At 37.7% G+C, this 22,348-nt stretch overlaps 1 protein-coding gene across 4 annotated transcripts in view; it reads right to left on the reverse strand.

Annotated features, from left to right (window-relative positions):
• Window positions 1–1,515: 1,515 nt before the first annotated feature.
• LCORL (ligand dependent nuclear receptor corepressor like) overlaps window positions 1,516–22,348 on the reverse strand; it is an 80,578-nt gene continuing 59,745 nt past the window's right edge. For 2 of the 4 annotated variants that reach the window (XM_041458152.1, XM_041458326.1), the window contains 2 exons: window positions 17,226–22,102; window positions 1,516–2,389 (listed from right to left, as the gene is read on the reverse strand). In XM_041458152.1, coding sequence (XP_041314086.1) covers window positions 2,349–2,389; window positions 17,226–22,102 — 4,918 coding nt within the window. In that variant the 3' untranslated portion in view covers window positions 1,516–2,348. Of the gene's footprint in view, window positions 2,952–17,225; window positions 22,103–22,348 lie in introns of all 4 variants that reach the window. The other 2 variants (XM_041458239.1, XM_041458539.1) reach the window with 2 other exon arrangements.

A 22,348-nucleotide genomic window follows, 5' to 3' on the forward strand; every position in this document is an offset into this window, starting at 1 on the left:
AGTTCCCAGCCCGAGGAAGCTGGGCTTGTTGAGCCTGTGAATGTTGGGAGGATCCCCAGTTACCTGCAAGGAGTCCAGTAAAAAGATAAAATTGGGCTCTTTATTGCGTATGATGAAAGGATAAAAAAACAATGGGTATAAATGGAAACTCAGACCAGAAGAGAAGGTGAAAAAGGCAGTGAAACAAGTTAAAAACTGCTGGAACAGGTTGCCCGTGCAGGTTCTGTCCTAGGAGTTTTTAAGACAGGGCTAGGTGTGAACTGCTCACAGCTGGCTGCCTTTGAGCAGGGTGTACAACTATGGACCTTCCTGATGTCCTTTTTTGCCAGACTTACCCTGTGATCCTTTCAGACCAGAAACCTGAGCAGCAACTGGCACTGAATTTCCAGCCCCTCTGGGTACATGGCCTGCCCAATTCCCTGTAAAGGGAAGGGTTTTCTGTGTAATACAAAATTTGATGTGTTCTTGACCTTTTCAGGAGGGGTGGCTGCATAATTACAGGGTGGGACAATCAGATAAGTGCTGTCTCTCAAAGTTCACTATTACTGATGATCAAAGTTTCAATGTATACAGCTGACTTCTTGAGAAGGGCACATGGTAGCAAGAACCCATCCAAAGGTGACAAGGAGCCAAGTTTGGAATTGTCATCCTTGCAATGAAAAACATTTTTCTTGGTATGCATTACTCCTTCTAGCTAAAATAATACTGGTTTTTACTTTAATTCTGTGTCTTGAAAGTACCTAACTTCCCAGCTTCTTACTTAAGGAATAAAATTTTATTCCTTAAATTTTATTCTAAAATATTTTAATTTATTTTAAAAGAGCCTCTTTGTTGCTCTGGACCAATTACTGTGTGTCGTTCCTCTTTTTGCTGGCTAAACGCGACAGTGTCAGACATGAACTAGACCTAGACTTGACTGCCTAATTAAATAACAGTAAAATACCAGTGGTCACTCATCAAACTTAGATCCCATGTTTATTCCCACACTAGTTTTTTTTTCTTGAAACCTATGTTATTCTTGTTTGCTTGTGTATTCAGTCTCTTCAGCCTGTGCACTAAAGCAGCTTCTCTTGAGAACAGGCCTTTGGCCGGTTGCTCTCCAGGCTGAAGGACAGCAGGGGCTGGTGAGCTTGGGTTATGCCTGAAAACTCAAAGGAATAATAATAATTAATAATAATAATTTGTTAACAAAAACCAGGCTTTTGCTTGGACCTGAGGGAGACATGTCCAAAGCAGCAAGGTGCTGGTATTTACTGTGTCTTTGAGATCAGAAAATCCATGTGGTGTCTCCTTCCATGGGCACACAAACAGTTCCAGCCGTGTCGGCTCCAGTGCTTGTACGACTCCTATGTCCTGCCTGCCTCCCTACTGATCCCTGTGCTTTGGTGGGGCTCCACTGAAGTCAACTTCAGTTCCTCTCCCCTTGAAAGTTTAATTCTCCTTTTGGCTTTCTTGCCCCACAGAATACACATGCATTTAACAGTTGAGATACATAAAGACCTTCTGAACAGCTCAAAACATGATGAATGTTTATTTTTTAAATCACATTCTTTTAACCATGTCCAATGCTTCAGTGACTCAATACCATCTTGGGATCTAGTGCCACCAGAATTCATAACAATCTCTTTCAGTTACTGGATTGCACCTGCAAACAAACAAACCTCTGTAAAGTGGAAATACATCTTCATTTTTGTACGGTGAATCCTTAAAACCTTTGTTTTATAAAATACAGTGTCTTCCAAGGAAATTTCCTTCTGGAAAATTAGTTCTTGTCAAGTAAAGGACAGACAACTCATCATGAACTAAGAAACTTCTACTCTAGCTACTGAATGTATGACTCCAGAAAAGAGAAGTATATTATATGGTTTTATTCTAACACTTTTTTTATAGCTGTAATAATAATAAAGTTTTGATGAACCAAGTACATGAACCTTGCTAAGATCATTTAAGCATGGAATGTCTACAATGTAGTCAGCTACAACCATTTACTACTTCTTTGAGTAGAGATAAAATTTTGACTTTACATTGAATTTCCAAAGTACACGGAAAAAAATGAAATAGGAAGAGCATTTACATCCATTTTAATTGGTGGCAGGCATAAATTCATAAAAACAAATGGGAAGAAAGACCATTTAGCAGAAACCTCAAAAAGTGCAGACACAGATTTGTTGAATGACAATCTTTCACGAGATTCTCCAGCAGGCTTGGTCTTTCTTTTAGACATTAGGGTCATTAAACACTGTCACACAGAAGTTCTCAAGGTAAGTGAAGATGAAAGCATACTGCAGAAACAAACTGATGCTTCCACACATTTCAATCCCTTGGTGAAGGAGATCTCCTCAGGTAATTTACCTTTGTACTGCTTTGCTTCGAGGTAGTCGGTCTCCACCTGTTACAGATTTGTTTGAATTATTATCATAAATCTTTACATGGTGACCTATACCACAAATTACATAATATGTTAACTTTCGTGCACAAAAATAAAATTGGGAAACCATAGTTAAATTTAAAGAACATAGAAAAGTCACAATACTATTAAAGGGGAACACCCGATTCTGATATAAATTTGAACTGCAAGAATTTCATGATGGTCAGATGTGAAACTTCATATTTAGAAAGAAAAAGTACATCAAACTGAATAATGCTAGTAGTATATAAAGCCAAATCACACAAGATCATTTCAAGATCAATGTAATAAATGCTTATCATTTAGCAGAAAAAAAATCAGGAACAATGTACAAAATAATAGTGCAAGAACAGCTGCAATCTATTTGTTCTCATCAGTTTTGAGATTTTGGTTAAAAACTTTACAGCTGGCGAGAGATGCTGCTGAAAAACTCAGATTCCACTCAGTGGGCTGATTAAGGCACATCTTTATGGACTTCAAATGTTCATTTTCTGTGTTCATGTCTATTGAATTCTGCGGCTCCGAGACTTTCACTTGTAGCGTGCTGTGAGAAAAGAAGTGGGGGTAGGAGAGGGAAAAAAAATGAGAAAAAGTTTAGTACACTTTCCTCTTGCCCTGCAAACAAGCTGATAAGAGGCAAGATGAGGTGGTGGCGGATTCTGTATTCTGCTGGGGATTTTTGTTGTTTTAGTGCACGATGTTCCAGAAACACAGATTAGAACCCGGCTGTGCTGTGCAGCAGACTGGGTTTGTCTGTGTGGGGATGGCTGCGGCCCTGTCCATTGGCAGTGTCAGTCCCAGGGCAGCTTCCTGCTCGTGCTGCTCCTTTGCAGGAGGCGCAGGAACAGCTGCTCACGCTTCAGTCATCTCCAGCTGACTACTGTAAAGGCACAGAGCAGGAACTGGGCAAGAGTTTGGGGCTTGTTTTTATTGCTGACTATTAATTTAGTGCAGCCATGGAAGGACTCACATGTAGATGGTATTTTGTTTTAAATCTAGGGAAAAAAGTAACACAGGAAGAGAAAGCCAGACCTTTGCGGGGGTCACTAAGCTAGGACACACGTGTGGATTGAATCATCAAACAGTTTGGGTTGGAAGGCACCTTTAAAGGTCATCTACTCCAACCCTGCAATGACAGGGACATCATCAACTAGATCAAGTTGATCAGAGCCCCCCATCCAGCCTGATCCTGAATGTTTCCAGGGATAGACATCCAGCATCAGTCTGGATAAGTAACACTGTTTCAGTGTTTCACCATCCTCATAATCAAAAATGTATTCCTTAATATATAAAGCCTCAGAAGTGCTTTAAGATATAAAACACGCAGAAGACCTCATTTCAAACCTCTCTTGTATGTTACTGTCCACCTCCTGCAGTGATTTGTCCCCTTGTGTGTGTGATACATTGTTTCTCACCATCCTTTTCAAAGTTTTTGAGCACTTCTTGAATGCCAAAGTTGAAAACATTTCTGAGGTCCTAAAAATTATTAATTTAGGATAGGATGTAATCACCATGCTAAAACCTATCTGAACAGTTTCCTGTCCAAGGAGTATTTAAGCAGCAGAAACAGATTTTACTTGCATTTCAGGAAAAGAGGTTCATCAGAACTCATTCTGAAGGACTGAATGTGCTGTAGTGTAGTGATCACATGAGTACACCAGAGTAGCTGAGGACACCCAGTCAGTGCAGAACTATACCCTGAGGCTTGTGTTACTGAAATACCAATGACTGACTTTGATTAAAACATGTCACAGCAAAAGGGAAAGAGCTTACGCAACAGCTAGAATGACGATTCACTTGTTTGTGACAAGGTATCACAGGTATCAGAAACAGTTTTAATTCTTTCACATTTTAATATAAGCACCCCTCAAGGCTGTGTGCCTTGTTGATATGGCAGTGAAACAGAAATTTCTCATTTACTAACACTAGTTCCCAACCCTCCAAACTGGTGCACTGCCCCCATGCTCTGCATTTCCTTGTGTCATTATTCAGCCTTTATCTTTTGTCTTGTTTTGCCTTGTGCCCTTTTCCTCTGGTTGCTCTGATCTTTTCCTTCCTGCAGGAAAAGGAGTGCAGGTGTAGATGATGGACAGGACTTCAATCAGCAAGGTAACTTTCTTGAGTTTACAGCCTCTTCAGACTTGGATCTTTGCCCTCAGGAATTCAAAGGCTTTATTTATGACCATGGGATAAGTGCATATGGAAGATGGTGTTAAGGCTTCACTTAGCAGCTGAAGCCTCACCCCCTACTGATTTTGTGATTTTCAGGCACGGCCATGTAGCAAAACACAACTTCTAAACAGCTAAATGACGGATAGGGCAGGAATGTTTTGGTTTGGTTTTCTTTAAGGGTTGGGGTGGTTTTGGTTTGGGTGGGTTTTTTGTGTGTTTGTTTTTTTTTTGGTGGTGGTGGTTGCTATCTGAAAGGAACATAAATGCCTTGGGAATCAAGAAACTGCAAACTGTGAAGTAGTATATACCTGCAAAGTACATTAAACCCCAGCATTTCTACTGCCTTTAAAGCAATAGACACATAGACTGTGTTAAATGCTGGGCAGGTGCCAGACAGGAAAAGCCAAAGGTTTTTTGTTCTTTGTATGACCTGCCACATTCCTTCTGTAGATCAACTGGGAATTGTACCAAGCTGGTAAGGGCCATTTTCCAAACTACACTGCTGGTGGTAACAGTGTATCCTAGGCTTGGTGCAGCTGTGGTTATCATTCCTTCTCATTTGCTTGGACTATAAATGAAAACGCTGAGTGCTATTACAGCACCAAACAGCCCTTTCCAAGGACTCAGCTCTGCCAGGGACTGTCCTACTCTTCATCTTTTAGGTTTGTGCAGGTTTCTGTACAAGGTGCAATAGGTTGGATTGAATCTGCAAAACTAGAGCTGGAGTATGTGTTGGTAATTGTCATATGCTGATCTATTTACCTCTCAGAGAAGAGCTCTAGGAAACTCAAGACTTTGCTTTTTAAATAAGTGCAAAAAAAAAACAGGAATAGAAAATGCTAATTTCCCCCCCAGTTCCTTGGTATTCGTAACATCAACAGGAAAAGTTAAAGTATTTTAGAAAGTTTTACTTTGATAAAAATTGAGTGGAAAGTAATATGGTTAGAGATCTGCTTTAATATATTTGTTAACCAAGAAGAACCTAGTCTTTTATCTTTTCATTCCTTTATCTGTAGTGGTTTATTTTCCAGCTGTTGATATAACAAGGTAAAAAAATTCTGTATTTAAATATTTTTTAAATCAGAGAATGTAATTAAAGCGATGAAGTTAAACAGAAGCAGTTGAATTTTTCCAATCAAATCCATCAATAGATTCTACTCTAAATTTTATTCCACTCTATTTGCACAAGCTCCACTGTGCATTAAGCATTCCTAGCAAGATGTTACACACACAGCCTGATGGTCCCAGAAGCCATAGAGCCTATTTCAGGAGAGCCTGGAAGAGTATCCCCACTTTACAGCCCCCAGGAGCTCTGCACTGCCAACACTCACTCCAGTAAGAAGATGGAGTTTCCTTTAATTGTCTAGACAACAGCCATATACTGACCTTACAGAATGGTCTCTAAAAAGGTTAGAATTTCCAATTCTGATTCCATGTGTTTACCATGCTAGCAATTATCTGTTTTGTTTTTATTCACTTGGGACTGACTCAGTTAATCAGCTTCCGTGCATGTGATTTGTGGAAGTCAGCTACAGGTGCTTCTGTGACTTGGAACACCATGAACTCCAGCCATGGCATATCCAATAGCTCTGTTTTCACTAGGGAATTGAAGACAGAACAACAGTGCTCAAATCCCAGTGAAAAATATGAAAATGATCTTCATTTTTTTACAATTTGTATGACAAATTAGTGAGATGTTTTGAAAATTCAGAATTTTTTCTGCATCTTTAATTATGCTACCCTTTCCTAGCCCTTTTCTCTAAATAGTCTTGAAGTGCTGGTAACATATTTACTGCTTGATTGAAAAGATTTTATATTTCACCATGTATAATAACTGATCCATATAATTCTTGTCTCTTCTTAGAAAGTAAACAGGGAAAAAAAAGGGATATGGAAATGTGACTATACTTTTTGATCTGAAACAAGAACAATCTGAAATAATGTCTTGGGGAGCCAAATTCAGCAGCCCCTCACAGCAGGTGCTCTGCCATGGCTCTGTGCCAGGGGCCTGCTCAGTCTCAGAGAGGTTTGATCTTCCCCAGAGGCATGTGAAGCCCAGAGTGGCACTGAGGACATGGGCACAGCAGGCTGTGCACGGTGACAGGACACGCTGCTGGCTCCGTGCAAGCTGGAGTGCTCTCACCTGCTCTGGGCTGTCTCTGGAAGCTGCTGCACGCCAAACCAATGGGGCTGGAACAGTCAGCAGTGTCTTCAGGATGGTCCTGTGTGTGTTGTAACTCCCAGCTCCCCTACCACCATTACTGAATCACCTCTGAATTTACCATCTTTCAACAGTGCTGCAGAAAGGATGGATTGCCTGTGTTGTTCTAACCAATCACCCCTGCGTTACTCTAACTCATCTCAGCAGCCAGATCTGAGTAACCCTGATGCCTCTCAGGTCCGCTCTGGTCTCCTTGGCTAAGCAGAGAAGCCCGTGTGTAGTTCAGTCTCTTCAGCCTGCTGAGGCCTAAAGGGATCATCTCTCCCCACAAACACTTCCCCCTATCATTAAATAAAAAGGAATAAATAGAAAGGTTTGAATCCAGCCTTTTACTAAAGTAACCAATGAGTGACCTCCCCATGTTCCTAAGTGCTAAAGTAAACATTATTCTTTTCCACACTTCCTGTTAAAACTGCCTGAATACAACTATTTTTGTTTGCAAATTCACATTTCTTCTTTAGTTTTACCCAAATCATTATTATACTGTTATAAATACTGATTTTTAATGGCAGGATAGGAGAGCAATACCAGAAAATTTGAGGCTGCCAAGCACAAAATGAAAATAATATTCTTTGAACTGCTTATTTTCTCTGCAGTTTGCAGCCACATTCTTCTGGAAAAACAGGATATTTGACACCTGTTGTTGTATGAAAATGATAAAGTTAAAAAAAAACCTGGCTAGCTCAAGTTCATATATTTGCTGAGTTAATCTGTCACAACATGTGGAAAAAGAGTAGGAAAAAGAAAAAGTAGGAATGGGTAAAAATGTTCCTTATCTGTTAGGTCAGTCCTCAGCATTTCCCATCAGAGATTGCCATCAATGCTGTGTGCTCATGTGCTGTAAAACAGCTATGAAAGTATCACTGCAGGGCTATGTTTCTCTAAGTCTTTTGCAACATCTACAGATAAAAACATCTCCTTCCCCACTATTTGGGAGCAAGGTCAAATTGGCTCTTACCCTCCTGTCTGACAGAAATTCTGCAAACTGCACTTGTTAAACACTGCCAGCAGAGATTGCAGACTGGCAGCTTGGAAAACATAAGAGCATCTGTGACACACAGCAGACTCAGGGCTTTTACAGAAAGGTTTCAAAAACACTGAGTAGAAACAGTAAAACTTTAGCAGAATTAAAAAAAAAATGTTCTCAATTTATCAAAAAAGGAACTAGTGGAATACACTAGGTTAAAATCAACAATGACTACAGTAGCCTCAGTATGACTTCCAACAGAGACTGATTTGGTAATGTAATATATATTGAAAAGACAATAAACCAAGCATGCACAGTCTGACTGATTGTCTCTAAAATTTAAACTCATTTTTTTCCACAATGCCAAAACCCAGCAGCAAAGAAATCTACAAAGAAAATTTTAATGTCTCATTTCCATTTACCAACAGGATTCTCACTGTAGTATGAAATAACATATTTCAGCTGTGTGGATGGAATGTCATTTGGGAATCAGAGAGAGAAAAAAGTGCCCTGGAAACCAATCAAAGCAAGATGGGGAGATAAGCAATATTCTGAGAGTCTTAAAAGTTAGATATAAGAGCTGAGTTTAACACAGCCAGAGTGCTAAGACAAACAAAACAGCACAGAATACCAAGACAGGAGGTGAACTGAATGGAGACAAAAAGACAGGGTGAGAAGGCAGAACCAGCCATAATCCCAGACTGAAATTATGGTGGAAAGTTTATTTTTCTCTTCAGACTAATTCAGAGTTGTTTTCTTGGTTTGAGAAGGGAAAAAAAAGAGAGTGAAATACATACAAATTATATAAGAAAGACAGCAAGAAGAGGCAAGTAGGAATTTGTGAGCACTCTTGGCCTGTCAGTGAAAGAGCATTACTAACTGGTAGCTTTTTTCTGAATCTATATACTGAGATACCAACACACTCTTCAAGCTTTAACTTGCACAGAGACAAAATTATATAGCAGTACTTATCCTTGGTATTCATCTTCCAAAGACCACAACAGTAACACTGAACAGCAGGTGGCTACATTTTCAAGTAAACATCTGGCAAATGGAATGGATGGCAACAGTTTGAGAGTGCAGGTAGAGAAATAACATAACTTTCTCCCCAAAACCGTTCAGCCTCAGAAAACTACACACAACAGATCATAGGCAACATAAAAGGTTTAAATTGCAATTTCATTGAAGAATTCAGGAACCAAAACTCTTTTGAAAAATAAATTAATCAGGCTTGCACAGCCATGGAAGCACAGAGCTCCATTCTAATGGCTCCCCAAAATACAGGGCAGACTTGAATATATGTTGACAAGTCTAAATAGCAACAACATTCCTTCCCCCATTATTTAAAGCAGCCTGACTGAGAAAGTTTTGTAGAACAGTGATCTTTTTGACAAGAATCACCACGTTCTGTGGTATTATAGACTCTTTAGTAGTCCACAAAAGACACAGGGTTCTTCAAGAACAAGGAAGAAGAATATTAATGTAAGCTGTCACTGAAGTGGGCATGAAGAAGTAAAAACAATTTAGGATGTAATTTACTAGTGATGATAGTACATAACCTGTCAAAGAAAACAAATAATCCTATGATGTCAAATTGTTCATAGCATACTGTCTTAAAAGATCTTGGAAGCAAAAAGCAGCTAAGATTCTAACAGTTGAAAGGCAGCATCATTAATCTGATGATGAATATCATGAATTCTTAGCTTCTAGGCACCACCAAGAAACAAGCCTTCCTCTGATCATCAGTCCCTGAAAGAAAACTAATTTCTAGTTATGACTAGAAGCATGCAAATAAATAAAACCCCTAAACACCTGTTGTGCAGATGAGCACTGTTGTATTTGACTTACAAACTTACTATAACAGAATAAAAGCTTTTGCTACTTTTTTCTACCTAATCATAATTAAAGCAGGTTTGGAACGAGGCGCAGTAAGGCGAGGCTGAGGGCTCAGGACAGCGAGTGCTGCTGGTTCAGGCTGTCCTGAGGAAGCACAATGCCTCCATCTCAATGCTGGGATGAATGCAGCTATGCAAGTCCTGTCACTTGAGCTCAAATCTTTAATCCATAACAGTTTTTTGACATTATAAATGCAATTATGTTATGGAGAGAGATCATTTCAGAAATACGATGAGACAGTCCCTGGGTGGTTTAAAACCCACCAGACTTCTGAATTCAGGAAGGTCAAACAGCAATTTGCAAATAAGTAATTTCCTTTTCTGAGATTTCTACTACTTAAATGTAATTTAAAACCAGCTGTAAGTAGTAAGCTGATAAATAGGAAATGTCAGCAACAAATACGATACACAAGAGAATTTATTCAAACACACATCACCAGAACTTTAAACTAGAAAGACAGGTAACAACAACAACCAAATTTTAAGAATTGATACCTTAAGTATAGCTCTTAAATATTTACTTGCATTGTAAATAAATTTCTTAAATTTAAAAAATAAATTATTATTGAATGTTTTGAAAATTATGCTAAGTGCCCCAATAAAAACACTGAAGCCTAACTTTAAGTAGTTTTTCTCCCCCTAAAATTTACCCTGCATTCAAAATTAAAGACTACACATAGGCAAGAGAGCACAATTCAACTGAGAATAAGAATTTATTTTTCAAGAAAAATATTTTAAATAATTCTTACAGCTTCTAGACAAGATTTTTTTTCAGCTAGGTTTCCATTTCATGTACAGGGAAATAATTCACTGTTCGGACCAACATTTTGAAATTAGACAACTTTGAGGGCAGGCCTGTGTCAATAAAACATGAAGTATAATGTCTGAGTATTTGTGAAACCCACACCTTAGGTAACAGGAACTTGTGACAAGATCCATCTGAAAAGACTGACTTCTCTGAACACCTTAATTTTCATGTATGCATACATTTTAGTATGAAATGTGAAAGCCTCATTATTCTAATTCCTAGCAGAATCGTAATTTAGAAATATTCTACCCTGAGCTACAAAATGAAAACAAAGAATTAGACCTGCTTGGAAAAACCTGACTGTAGTCACATTACTCACTAATGGCTTGACAGCTGATATAAAACATCCCAAACCAAGCAGAAATCCAGATTCACGTTTTTAAAAGTATTTTAAGTACTAAGTTAATTTTAAGGCCATTTCTACTGGTATATATGAAGTAAGAAAAGTAGGTTGAAAGTTGATCTCAACTGAAGAAAGAGCTGCAGCCAAGTTAAGATACCTGCCCCACTTACAGATAAACCATGATAAAAGACAGAAGCAGATTCCTCTTATGGATGCTCAGAAGTGACAGAAAGGAGCAAGTGGCAGTGAGTGGAGGATGGAGAGGAGGTGAGTGGCACAGCCACTGAAAGAAAGTGTGAAACTCCTGCCTAAATTTAATTTGTGGTAAGGAACCAATACAGCTGATAGCAGATATAAGTCAGGTGAGTTTCTGCTGTTGAAAAGACAAATAAAATAGTAAAACCTAGAAAGATTGAAACCAAGCAATAGAATACAGAAAAGGGCACATTGCCTCCATAAATTGTGAAGTTTCTCACTAAAGGTTTACATCCTCTTGACACAGCAAGAGATACCATTATCTGTACTCCAAAGAAATCGAAGAATAATCTAAACAGCCTTTACTGATGTCTGGAACATGAAAGGAATCAGCATCAAAAAATGGTCCCCTTTCAGTTATGAAAAAATGCAAAGAAACAAAAATTGCTTGACCTGTCCCACAAGAACAGAATGTGGAATTTGCCATGAATATGGCAGCAGAAACTGCAACTTGTCTAGAGTTATAAATCATCCAGAACTGTTGGCCCAAAAGCATGGAGATAGGAAGATTAAATCTGTTTAAGTATCTTGATCTTGGAAAAGACATATCTCTACACTGTAGGAAAAAACTAAATTACCTGGTCTTCAATATGAAAAAAATGGACTAAAAATCTGCTATGGCTTTTTACAAAAGAATTTCCATACCTGGGTTTGAAGAAATCTGTGGCAGAAGCAGACTGACATTTTGTTCATGGTATTAAAAATCTCTTGGCAGGTGTACGGACCAGACAGGATGGACCAGCCAAAGTACACAATGAGAAACATGCAGTAAAAAATCAAAATAGGAATAAAACTGGGCTGCACTCATCTTCTGCAGAATATCCTCTGGCACTCACAAACACACAGCCTGGCATAAAAGGAAAGCTGATCCATGATCTGGGAATCAGTTACAGTTTGGTACTAAAGGAGAGCAAAGTATGAAGGCAGGATGCAGAGAAATGTGGAATAACCAGAGTGCAATGGCCTGGCTGGTCTGAACCGTGGCTCAGCCATGGGTCCGAATGAAGAGGAGCAGCAGCAGTGCTGTGAAATGAACAACAGCTCAGCAGGAGCCCGGTGCTGCAGCAGTGCAGGACAGGCCCTGCTGGGACAGAGGAGCACAGATGGGGACAGCCAGTGGCAGAGGTGCAATTTTCACTACAGGAGCAGAGCTGATGCGCAGTGACTTGACATCCCAATTGGACTCATCACCCTCCTTGAAGAAGAGTGCACACCTTTTTACAAAAGGTACAAAACTGCAGGGAAAACATATATAATCTGATTTATTAAGTGAGTAATTAATAAAAAAAGTTCATGAAAAATCACACAGAGAATGAAATATAAAGTGAGCATTTAGATGAGAAAACAAGTCAGTCTGCTGAAAGCTGGCAATCCAACAATGGGAAAAAAGACACAGATGAAGGAGATATGAAAACTGTAGTTTTCACAGATGGTTTTCAAGATGATACCTCATGCATTGAAAGGAGATGATGGAGAGAGATGTGTCTCAAGAACAGCATTATTTTATAAAGTTACACTGCAACCAATCAAAACACTGAGTCCCAACCTGGTTAGGACTGTGGAGTATGTATTAATTATTACTCAGTTACAATAATTTCAATCTTTTATTTGACTAGCAGTGAAATAAGATTTACTTTTTTGCTTTTTATAAAGCTCTCTTAAAAAAACCTTTGTGAGCAACAAAGTAAAAAATTCTAAGTAATTTCCCAATGGGCATCTCAATCAAGGTTCTACTTGCAGTTTTTCGAAGAAGTGATTTTCTCTTAAAATCATACCTTAGAAAGGTTCACAGGTAGCACACATTCCTGTATAAATATATTCAAGTACAGGTCTAGATGTCACACATTTCTATATAATTGTATTTGGTAAAACCCATAATTCTGATTTCCAAACATTTTCCTCTGATTTCTTTCAAAATACCTAATAATAAAAATCTTTAAATAATTATGATGTAAACATGGCTAATGAGGATTCCATAAACTTTCTTTATCCAGATCACACACCCCAAACCACCACCAACATGTTTGAGATGACACTGAGCACAGGAAGAAGCAGGACACTGCCCCATGTGCCAGCAAGGGCAAACCCACCAAGCTGAGATGCTCTAGTGGGGCGTGCACGGCAATATTGGCAAAATGCTGCTCTTAAAATATTAGACTTCTCATATTCAGAAATTTCCTTTCAGATATCCATCTAATTAGTTGCTGTTCATTGTAAAAATATCTGTCTTAATTAGAACCTGAAGGTTGTCAACAGCTTTCAGAAACACACAGCATTCTCTCTCAAACACACAGCATTCTCAGTGACACCCAAGATTCAAGGACATTTTAGAGAGCCTTTCTTTTCCGTGTTGACCACAGAAAACATTGGAGAGAAAAAGGCTTTTGATAAGGAAATACTGTCCTTAAAATATGGCAAAATTACTATTTCTATTAAATTAATATCCAGTTACCAAATAACAAAAACATTTATATTAGTATCAAAGGTTGTTTAAGCAATATCTTTAAGGCACAACTGTACAATTATAGCAAAATGAAAGGACACCGCAAGCAAAAGGATGAACAGTGAAGAAAAGTGGCATTATATTTGGCTTAAATTCTGAAAATTATTTCAAACCATCAACGGTCTGACTAAAACTATCCTTTGAGGAGTGAAAGATGAATTAGGAAAGGAAAATCTACCCAAGAATAGAACCAAACAACAACCCAGTCATGTCACACCATTTTAAATTTCCTCCCTCGACTCTGGAACCAGAATCTGCACTTTTTGAATGTAATTAACTGAAGATGCCAGTATAAGACACTTTACAAATGTGTGGTGAAAATACAAAAGCAGCACTAGCTTTAGCATATCAACAATAGAGAAACGCAAACTAAGGCACAGTACAGAAGCCTCTATGAATTACAGCATCTCTCTTGAACTATTTTCAACACCAAAATGTGGAATTGTCTCAGCAAAATTAATCTGCTCTGGTCATGGTCAGACTACATAAACACTTAATTTACAGGTTACCTCTTCACAGGCTCTGTTGATTTACTTCCCTCCTTTTCTATCTAACAGCAACAGAAGCTCTGCTTTAAGGCCATGAACTCTCAACAGAAGAAAGAATTTTAAAAAGGATATGTACTTGTCAGATTTTCAAAAGCACTGTGCAGGCCTTGGAAAACTGCTATTTTCTCTTCTAGTAAAAGGCTTTCAAAGAAAGAGAGACTATTGTCTATATTTATTTAGTATTACCAGTTCCCTAAAGAAAGCTGAAAAATCTAGCCATTTCCTCAGGACCAAGGACAAATAGGAAAATATGACCATGAGTTTCTCAGTTTTTGAAGAGGTAAAATTAAACTCCCACTCTGATATGAAGGCCAAGAGCATAGGTCTGTGATGTCAGCTCTGCCTGCTACCGTAGAAGGTTCACAGTCTCTTTTCCATCTGTAATCTGTATGAAGTCCACACCCTCTGAAGCAGGTTTTAAAAATATTTAGTACATTGTAAGATTGTAAAATGGAGTATTTCACATGTCCCAGTTTTATTGTTGTATTAACAGTATTTTGTATTTTAGCTTGGCTTTCTTGAAACCTTTTGCCCAAGTTCAAATCATGTTAATGTGACCTTCAGTGTTACAAGTGAACTACTCTTGTGAAAAGAAAAATGCTCTCCTAAAAACATGCTTACATAATTTTCTTTGCACAATGGAGAATAAAGCATTTCCGTGTTGCTAAAGAAATTAAAATTGCCAGAAGATGAATTTAGAGTAAGGGGAACTGCCCCACACCACGTCAAATGCATTGTGGAAGCAACAGTTCAGAAGAATAAACAAACCTCAAATGGACCCATGTATCCACCAGCCACCTTATCTTGAATACAACAGGCAGTGAGAAAAAGCAATTAAATCTTTTCTGTCGCTGCAATGAGTGCATGGCTAGTTCTGGTTGTTGGACACTACCTTGAGCTGTAAGAATTCAATTGTTTATTCCTGCTTGCACATGCTAATGAAAACCAAGTGTACATAAAAAATTTGGTAACAACATTCTGCCCACCTGCCACAATGTTTCACAATAAAACAGCATCACAACATCTCTCTCTTTAAGAACATTTGGTAAGACCCCAAGATCCGCAAAAGTTTAAGAAAAACTTCAAATACTGACCATAAATGTGTCTATAGCAACATTTCAAGCATGACAACAGAACAATGATATAGTTTATGATACCACATAAACAAAAATACAATCCAAAGAACATATAAACGAAACATGATGTTTTCAGGTGCATTTAACCCCCAGATGCAGGAATTATGTTTGAAGTCACATGCATGCACAGCTGGAAATCATGTTGCTTCTTTTTAGGGAGTAGCTATATTAGAGTAAAAATGTTTCTATGGTTTCCTTGGCTGGTGCAGAGAGTACACAATGTTGAATCAACACAGCAAAACAAGACATCCTTCCAATACCAGACAATCCTCTGATAGTGCAATAGTACCCCTAAGAAAGATCTGGGGTTACAAGTGTGGAGACAATTCCAGAATCATCGTTCTTTGTCTTTTAACATTTCCTTTATCAATGAATTTGCTATCATAGCTTTTCTGAAGACAATGACTGATATGAGAAACCATGAGTAAAAGGGAAAATAACAAAAACTGTAAATGAAGTAATGTAAAATATCAAAATAGTTATCAGATTTCCTGAAAATCCAAAACTAAAGGATGAAAGTTATCAGGTAGATAAAATTGAGTCCCAATTAAAACTAACATGAGACCATATCACAGTAATAGGTCTTGCATTACCATATAAACAAAACATTTACAGATAAATATAATTGGAATGTAACATTTTCTCAATGAGTTACAAGTATGAGAGAGCTCTTTCTTCATTTGTAATATAGAAATGGATATGTTCTATCCTTTCCTAGATTTTTTTTTTTTACAGCAATTTTGTGTCAAAGTTTGAACTTCTTAAAAACAAGTTATTTATGCTGACCTTGGCCCCAGATCAATGAATTAAAATACAAGAGTAGTCCATAGATAAAAAAATGCTGTACTTTGGAAAAAGCAGGGTTATACTGAATGAGCTTAATATGAAGAATTCTATATATCACATGAAGCACAAAAGAAATAAAGCATACAAGAGCCATTATATTGTTTATATTACAACTTAAATTAACCTTTCCATTTATTATCAGAGATTCTTTTCTAAAAGATCGAATACAAAGGAGGACCTAAAATTTTGACCTGATATTTTGAATAAGGTTTTTATATTTGGCCATTATATCAGATTAGCTAATACACTATAGCTTCTACAAAGGCAGTAACTTAAATCACATTGCAGGAGTTGTGTTTTCACACCTTAGTAATTTTTTGAAATAAGACTTCTGTTTAAGGATATCTCTTCACCCAACAGAAGAAATAATTACACAAATGTGCCCTCTTTCTAAGTAATATAATGGCCTTTCTGAGACCACAATTGTATTACAATGTATTTATAAATACCTATCTTTAAAAAATGATTTAATTTCACACTAGCCTTAAAAGATTCCAAGCCAAAGTATTTAGCATAGCAACCGTATATTGTACCTGTGAATAATAATTTTACATTTTAAATTGTTGTGTAAGGATTCAATGTGCAAAACCCTTAGAGTCAGCAGGTTTCATTTGGCATGGAAAAGATACTAAAATGAGTCTGACTGAATAATTTTCAGAAATACAAAATACTATCTTTTACTGTAAAATTACGAAACTATTACAGATTTGTAACAGAAATCATCCAATGAGAATTTTTTAAAACCAGCTATGCTAATGCACTGAATTTATGTTTCATTTTATAGCTTACTCCTCCTCACACTATGAGAAACTACACAATGGAATGAAATTCTGTTCCTTTTGAAGTCAACAGCCAGTTGTGACTGACTTCAGAATGCCAGAACTTGACTTGTCTGTCTAAACTATACTGGTTAGCTTATCAGAACTGAAAGAATGGTGCAAAACATTATAAACACTGTAAAATTGCACTTTCTGAATTATTCTGATGTTATGCAATGTTTGATTTCATGACTTTTCTGAAATTAAAATGAGTAACATGCAATAAACAAAAAAGTGCTTAGTTGTTTGACTTCTCCAATTCTTTATGATTTCAATTTTAAGATGAAGTGGGGAACAAGAACTTACCTACTTGGTACTTTGGGTAATAAGGTGCCATTTGTCCACTACTGCATGATTGTCTCTTATGCCTTTTTCTTAAATTTGTATCAGTGGTCTCCCATTGTGGACTTTTCCTTTTGTTTATTCTAGTAAGACCTTCAGAACTACCAGCAGGATTATCATCCTGCTTTACACCACTACTTAATTTTCTGCTGTGAAACTGGCCATCCAGCTTTTCAATCACTTTAGAAGAATTAGATCCTTTAGATGTTTCCACTTCATTTTCTTGTTTCTTTAATGTATTTTGTTTTGTAGAATGGGACCTTAAAAGAGGATGTCTTTTTTCTTCCATATAGGCCTGAGTGCTTTTACTGTCGAGAGCTTCAGGGGAATAAATGACATTATTTAACTTAAATGAATTGTGCTGCTCAATATGGTTGATTTTTCTCAGAAATATCCTACAGTCTTTAAAGGTTTTGGCTTTCCAAGTATTTTGAAACAGTTTATCTTGGCTTTGTTCTTTTCTAACATTTTGTTGGCAACGAATTGTTCCGTTTGCCTCTGAATGAGACTTAAGTATATTTGCTAAACCAGGATGTGGGTTAAAGTCAGACGATCCCATCATCTGTTGAACAAATGCATCTCTGGTTTCATTTTCAGTTGGCAAGAGGCTATTCTGAGACTCTACCAAAGTCTGAGTGGGCTGGATTTCTACTGTATTTTTCTCCTGCAGCTTGGGTGTTTCATCATTGGTTTCCCCACTAGTACTCTTAAACAACTGGCTTTGGCAAAATAACTGCAGATTTTTCTTTTTTGATTTCCAGCCTCCAGGAGCCTGATTATAGAGCTTTTTTGTTTGTCCCCACCTATCACGCTGCAACTTCTTAAATTCATTTCTTTTTAATCTGGCTAAAGTGAAATTACTTTTCATGCTTAAGACTGGAGACCTCACCATGTTATGTAATATTTGCAATTTCCCTGCTGGTTTTGAAGGGGAGGATAGTGCAAACTTTTTAAAGTGCTTTCTGAAAGGGCAAGTGCTAGGATCAGATTGTTTAGTTTCCATCTTTATCTCTTTAGTACTAACTACTTCTAAGGGATTGCGAGCATTTGCCTTTCTCACAAGAGAGAGAGACTGTGTTTCTGTAGTTTGCATAAACCAGGCGCAGAGTTCATTCATATTACACTTTTTCTGGAAAAGCATTTTTATAGGTGATGTTTCAAGTCCTACAAGGCAGGAGTCTAAAGGGTCTGACACTTCAGTATTACAGTCTCGTTCAATGTGATCCCTTTTTTCACACACACATTTGTCAAACTCACTTCCCCCCACTCTCAACCAGGTATTAGTCATCTGTTCAAATCTATTGTTTAGTTCTTCCAACAAGGTGTCACTTGAAGTGGAAGTAGGCCACCACCTGAGAGAGGGATTTGACGAAAAAATGGGATCTGATGATACCTCATTAATGGGCCCTAATCCACCATCCTTAAGATCCTTTTTAGCATTTCCTGGATTTCTCTGTTCTGAGGTATCTCTGGATGCTGTGCACTGATTTGATTGTGTAAGTTTTTCCTTTCGCTCTTTAGCTTTTTTCAAATGGAGTTTGTAAGATTTATGTAGTAAGGCACTTCTACAAGTAAATGCACTGGAAGATGCTAATGAATGCAACAAATGCAGCGAAGGTTTTCTGTCTCTAGCGGAGTGTCTCGATGGAATTTCACGTTTTCTTGAAACTGTTGCAGTAACATTGTGTGATCCATCCTCTCTAGAATCTTTCTGCATGTTCTTTACTTGACCCATATTATTGCACAGTTGATTTTTTGTTTCCTGTGGTATGTTTTTTTCTAACACATTCTGCTGTTGTAAAGGAGGCAAACCATTGCTGATGCTCACTTTTCTTTCCTGAGGTGAAAGTCTACTGACAGTCACTGATATGCCGGAAATTTTTACTTTTGCTGGCCTGCCAGGTTTTCGAACAGTGGTTAATGGTTTCTTAATCTGCCGTATGACATTGCTGCAAGGATGTGGTGATGCCAGATTGCCCTTGATAGGCCTGACATAGTCATAACCAGAGACCTCCTTTTCAGTAGAAGGATTCTGGAAGGCTTTTACTGTTTCAGTCAAAGCATTTCCAGTTTCCGCATCGTGCCTTGCTTTGCTGGCATCACTGGCAAAATTAGAATCAATATGTTGTGTGGGCAGAAAGCTGATGAGATTTAGGTTACCTTCAGAAACATGTCTCTTAGTTCTTCTTGACCTTCCAAAAACAACTGTCACAGTAATATTTTTGTTGCTGTTAACTTCTTCCATTGCTGCTGCATCAGACTTGATGCTTTTACCACCACAGCTAAGTTCAGGTCTAGGTTTTGTGCTTCCACTCATGTCTACTTTTGGTTTAGGAGGCCGTCCAATGGGTCTCTTAACCTGCTTAACTACTTGAGGACCTATTTTCTTTGGTCTACCAGGTTTTCTTTTAAAAACTAATTCACTGCTACTGCTTGATTTCTCCACAACTTCATCATTTTTTTTTGAGTCATTTATGTTAATTTGACCAACTGGACAAGAGCTTGTAACAGCTTCTGCATAAACACAACTTGACTTCTCCTTAGTATCATTTTCACTGCAATCACAACCCTTGACACAGACTGCATGAGAAAGGTCACCTGTGGCCCGTTTATCCAACAAAGCGTTTGTGTGCCCCTGAAACAAACAAAGATCTGTGCTTCCCTTAGAAGATGCAGCTGCAGATGTCAATGTGTACTTGACTCCTTCATGACTGTTAACTTCTGAGACAAACATAAGCTTAATAGGACTAGAGTAGTTTAAGGGAGATGGGATCTCCCCAGCTTCAGAAGTAACATGCAAGTCCCCATTACTGGAAGCTGACCTGCTTGAATTAAAGGTCAGAGATTTCAAAAGGCCATCATTAATTTCTTGATCTATAACAGTTTCTTGTGTGTTTGATGCAACACAAATTGCTTTGATTTTACTGCTGCTTGGCACATGTGAATGTGGAAGGAAGCTTTGTCCTGTACATCCCATTTCGCTCAGAGTGAAAGGTAAGCCCCTTCTAGTAGCTGGGTTCATAACCTGTTCATAAGCATTATCTTTTAATTTTTGGCTTATTTTGTAACTATCCAGCAATGAGTCACTAGTTTTTCTGGATAAATTTATTGTATCTTCTAAACGCTCCACAACAACTTGCAGATTTGTGTCTCTCACAATTTTGCTTATATTTATGTCACTGCACCTTTCAGCATGAAGATTTTTATTTATTCTCATTTTTTCCAAACTTTTCAAGGACTTTTTTGTGCTGGATGACTTTCTAAACATGATATTGTTTGTTACATACACAGAGTACCACCCAGGAGGCACAATGTTACGTTTAGTCCTACCCAAGATTTCATTACTCTCATCCTCCAGAGGAATCTGACCAGTCTCTTTTAAGGTTGCACAATCTCCTTGTGTATTTGGGAATTTTGCCTGGCTAGCTGCAATAGCACTGTTTTCTGAAAGAACTAAAAAGCTGGAGCTGGTCTGAAAATTAGTAAGAGGTAGATTGAAAGACTCTGTTTGGTGTACTGGAAAGCACATTGGTTTGGTTTGGCAATTCACACATGGATTATTTTCAAGATGTTGTAAAGTCTCATCTTCTATCACAGTAAAACGATGTCTTTTATTTGGATGCATTTTATCAATTTTTTTTGTAGATTTCTTTGCATTTCTCTCAGAAATTGACTTTTTTCTTAAAAGAGTTTCATCAAGGCTTGCAAGCTCCCTCTTGATTTGCAAAGACTGTCGTCGAATGACTGGTGAATCAGGAGAATTATACGTTGCAAATAAAGTTTCCTGACGCTTGCGAAATCTTGTCTGAATAATTTTATTTTCCACTTGTTTATCATGTTGGCGAAGTAATTCCATAAAGCTGTAATCACTTGCCTTAGCATTATGCAAAAGAGAAGTTATGAAGTCTCCTAATTTGACATCATTTTCTGGTGCCCTGTCACTGCTAGAAAGTTTTACAAGATTTGTTGCTAGATCTGTAGTGTCTATTGATTTCAACTTCTCATTAATGCGGTCCATTAAATCTTGAAAAATGGCAGAATGTTCACCTTTCTCAGAGTTCATACAACCATCATTGCTTTCCTGGTCTGCTGATCCCAGTGCTCCATCTGAATAATCAATCTCTTTTCCTTTGCATGTTTTACCCTCATACACAAACTCTCCCTCGCTTCCTTCAGCTGGCAAGAGGGATGGAGGCTGGTTGATGGATATTTCAAGCTTGTTGTTGTCTAAAGTTGGAAAGTCCATAACCATTCCTTCTGACAATTCAAATTCTTTACTGTGTACAGGTGATAGTGGAGGTGGCGATGGACTGCGGGATCTGTTTGAATTTTTAATGCTGCTTAAGAGGTCACAGTCCTTAGCTGAATATGTACATGCTGCTGCTTTCACAGAATGCCTGTTATAATTTTGCAACTGGTCAGCACAATACTTAGGAGAACTACATGCTTTGTTCACCACTGTCTTAATACATCCAATTGCTACAGCTTGGCATGATAAAGTATGGAAATCTTTAATACAAACAGACAAAGGTGGTAAACAAGTGTTTGGCCTTTGATTTTGTAAACAGCACCTTTTTGTCAGCATGTGTCCATTGCAACTGCAAAATGGAACGGGAACATCCTCTTCAGTAAGGGAACTGGGAGTTTCAGAGTGGACCAAATGTGTTTGCTTGCAACTGCAAACTATAGGAACATTTTCATCCTGTAATAGGAATTTTAACATAGCCAAAGTCTGTTGCCAGTGATATGAACAAAAAGACTCCAAAACTTTGTTTAATGTTGATTTTCCTTTTTCCAAATTAGCTGTTTCCTCTGAATTTGCATCAGCTGTTGAGCTTGAACTGAAAATGAAAACAAATCAAAACAAAATATAAATTACAGTAAAACACCATATCTAATGTTTGTTATAATGGTTAAACTCAAGCTTAAAAACCTGACGTTTACAAAACAGTTCTATTTGCAGTATTCAATCATACTTGCAAGTGTCACTAGCAATGATGTGCATCTTATCAGTGATAGCACTAAACTACCAATAAGAAAAATAATCATGAAAAAATTAAAGGCAAAAAGAATAATTTGAAATACAG

Source organism: Pyrgilauda ruficollis, unplaced genomic scaffold (genome assembly GCF_017590135.1).
Source record: "Pyrgilauda ruficollis isolate IOZ18807 unplaced genomic scaffold, ASM1759013v1 scaffold1, whole genome shotgun sequence".
Taxonomy (NCBI): domain Eukaryota; kingdom Metazoa; phylum Chordata; class Aves; order Passeriformes; family Passeridae; genus Pyrgilauda; species Pyrgilauda ruficollis.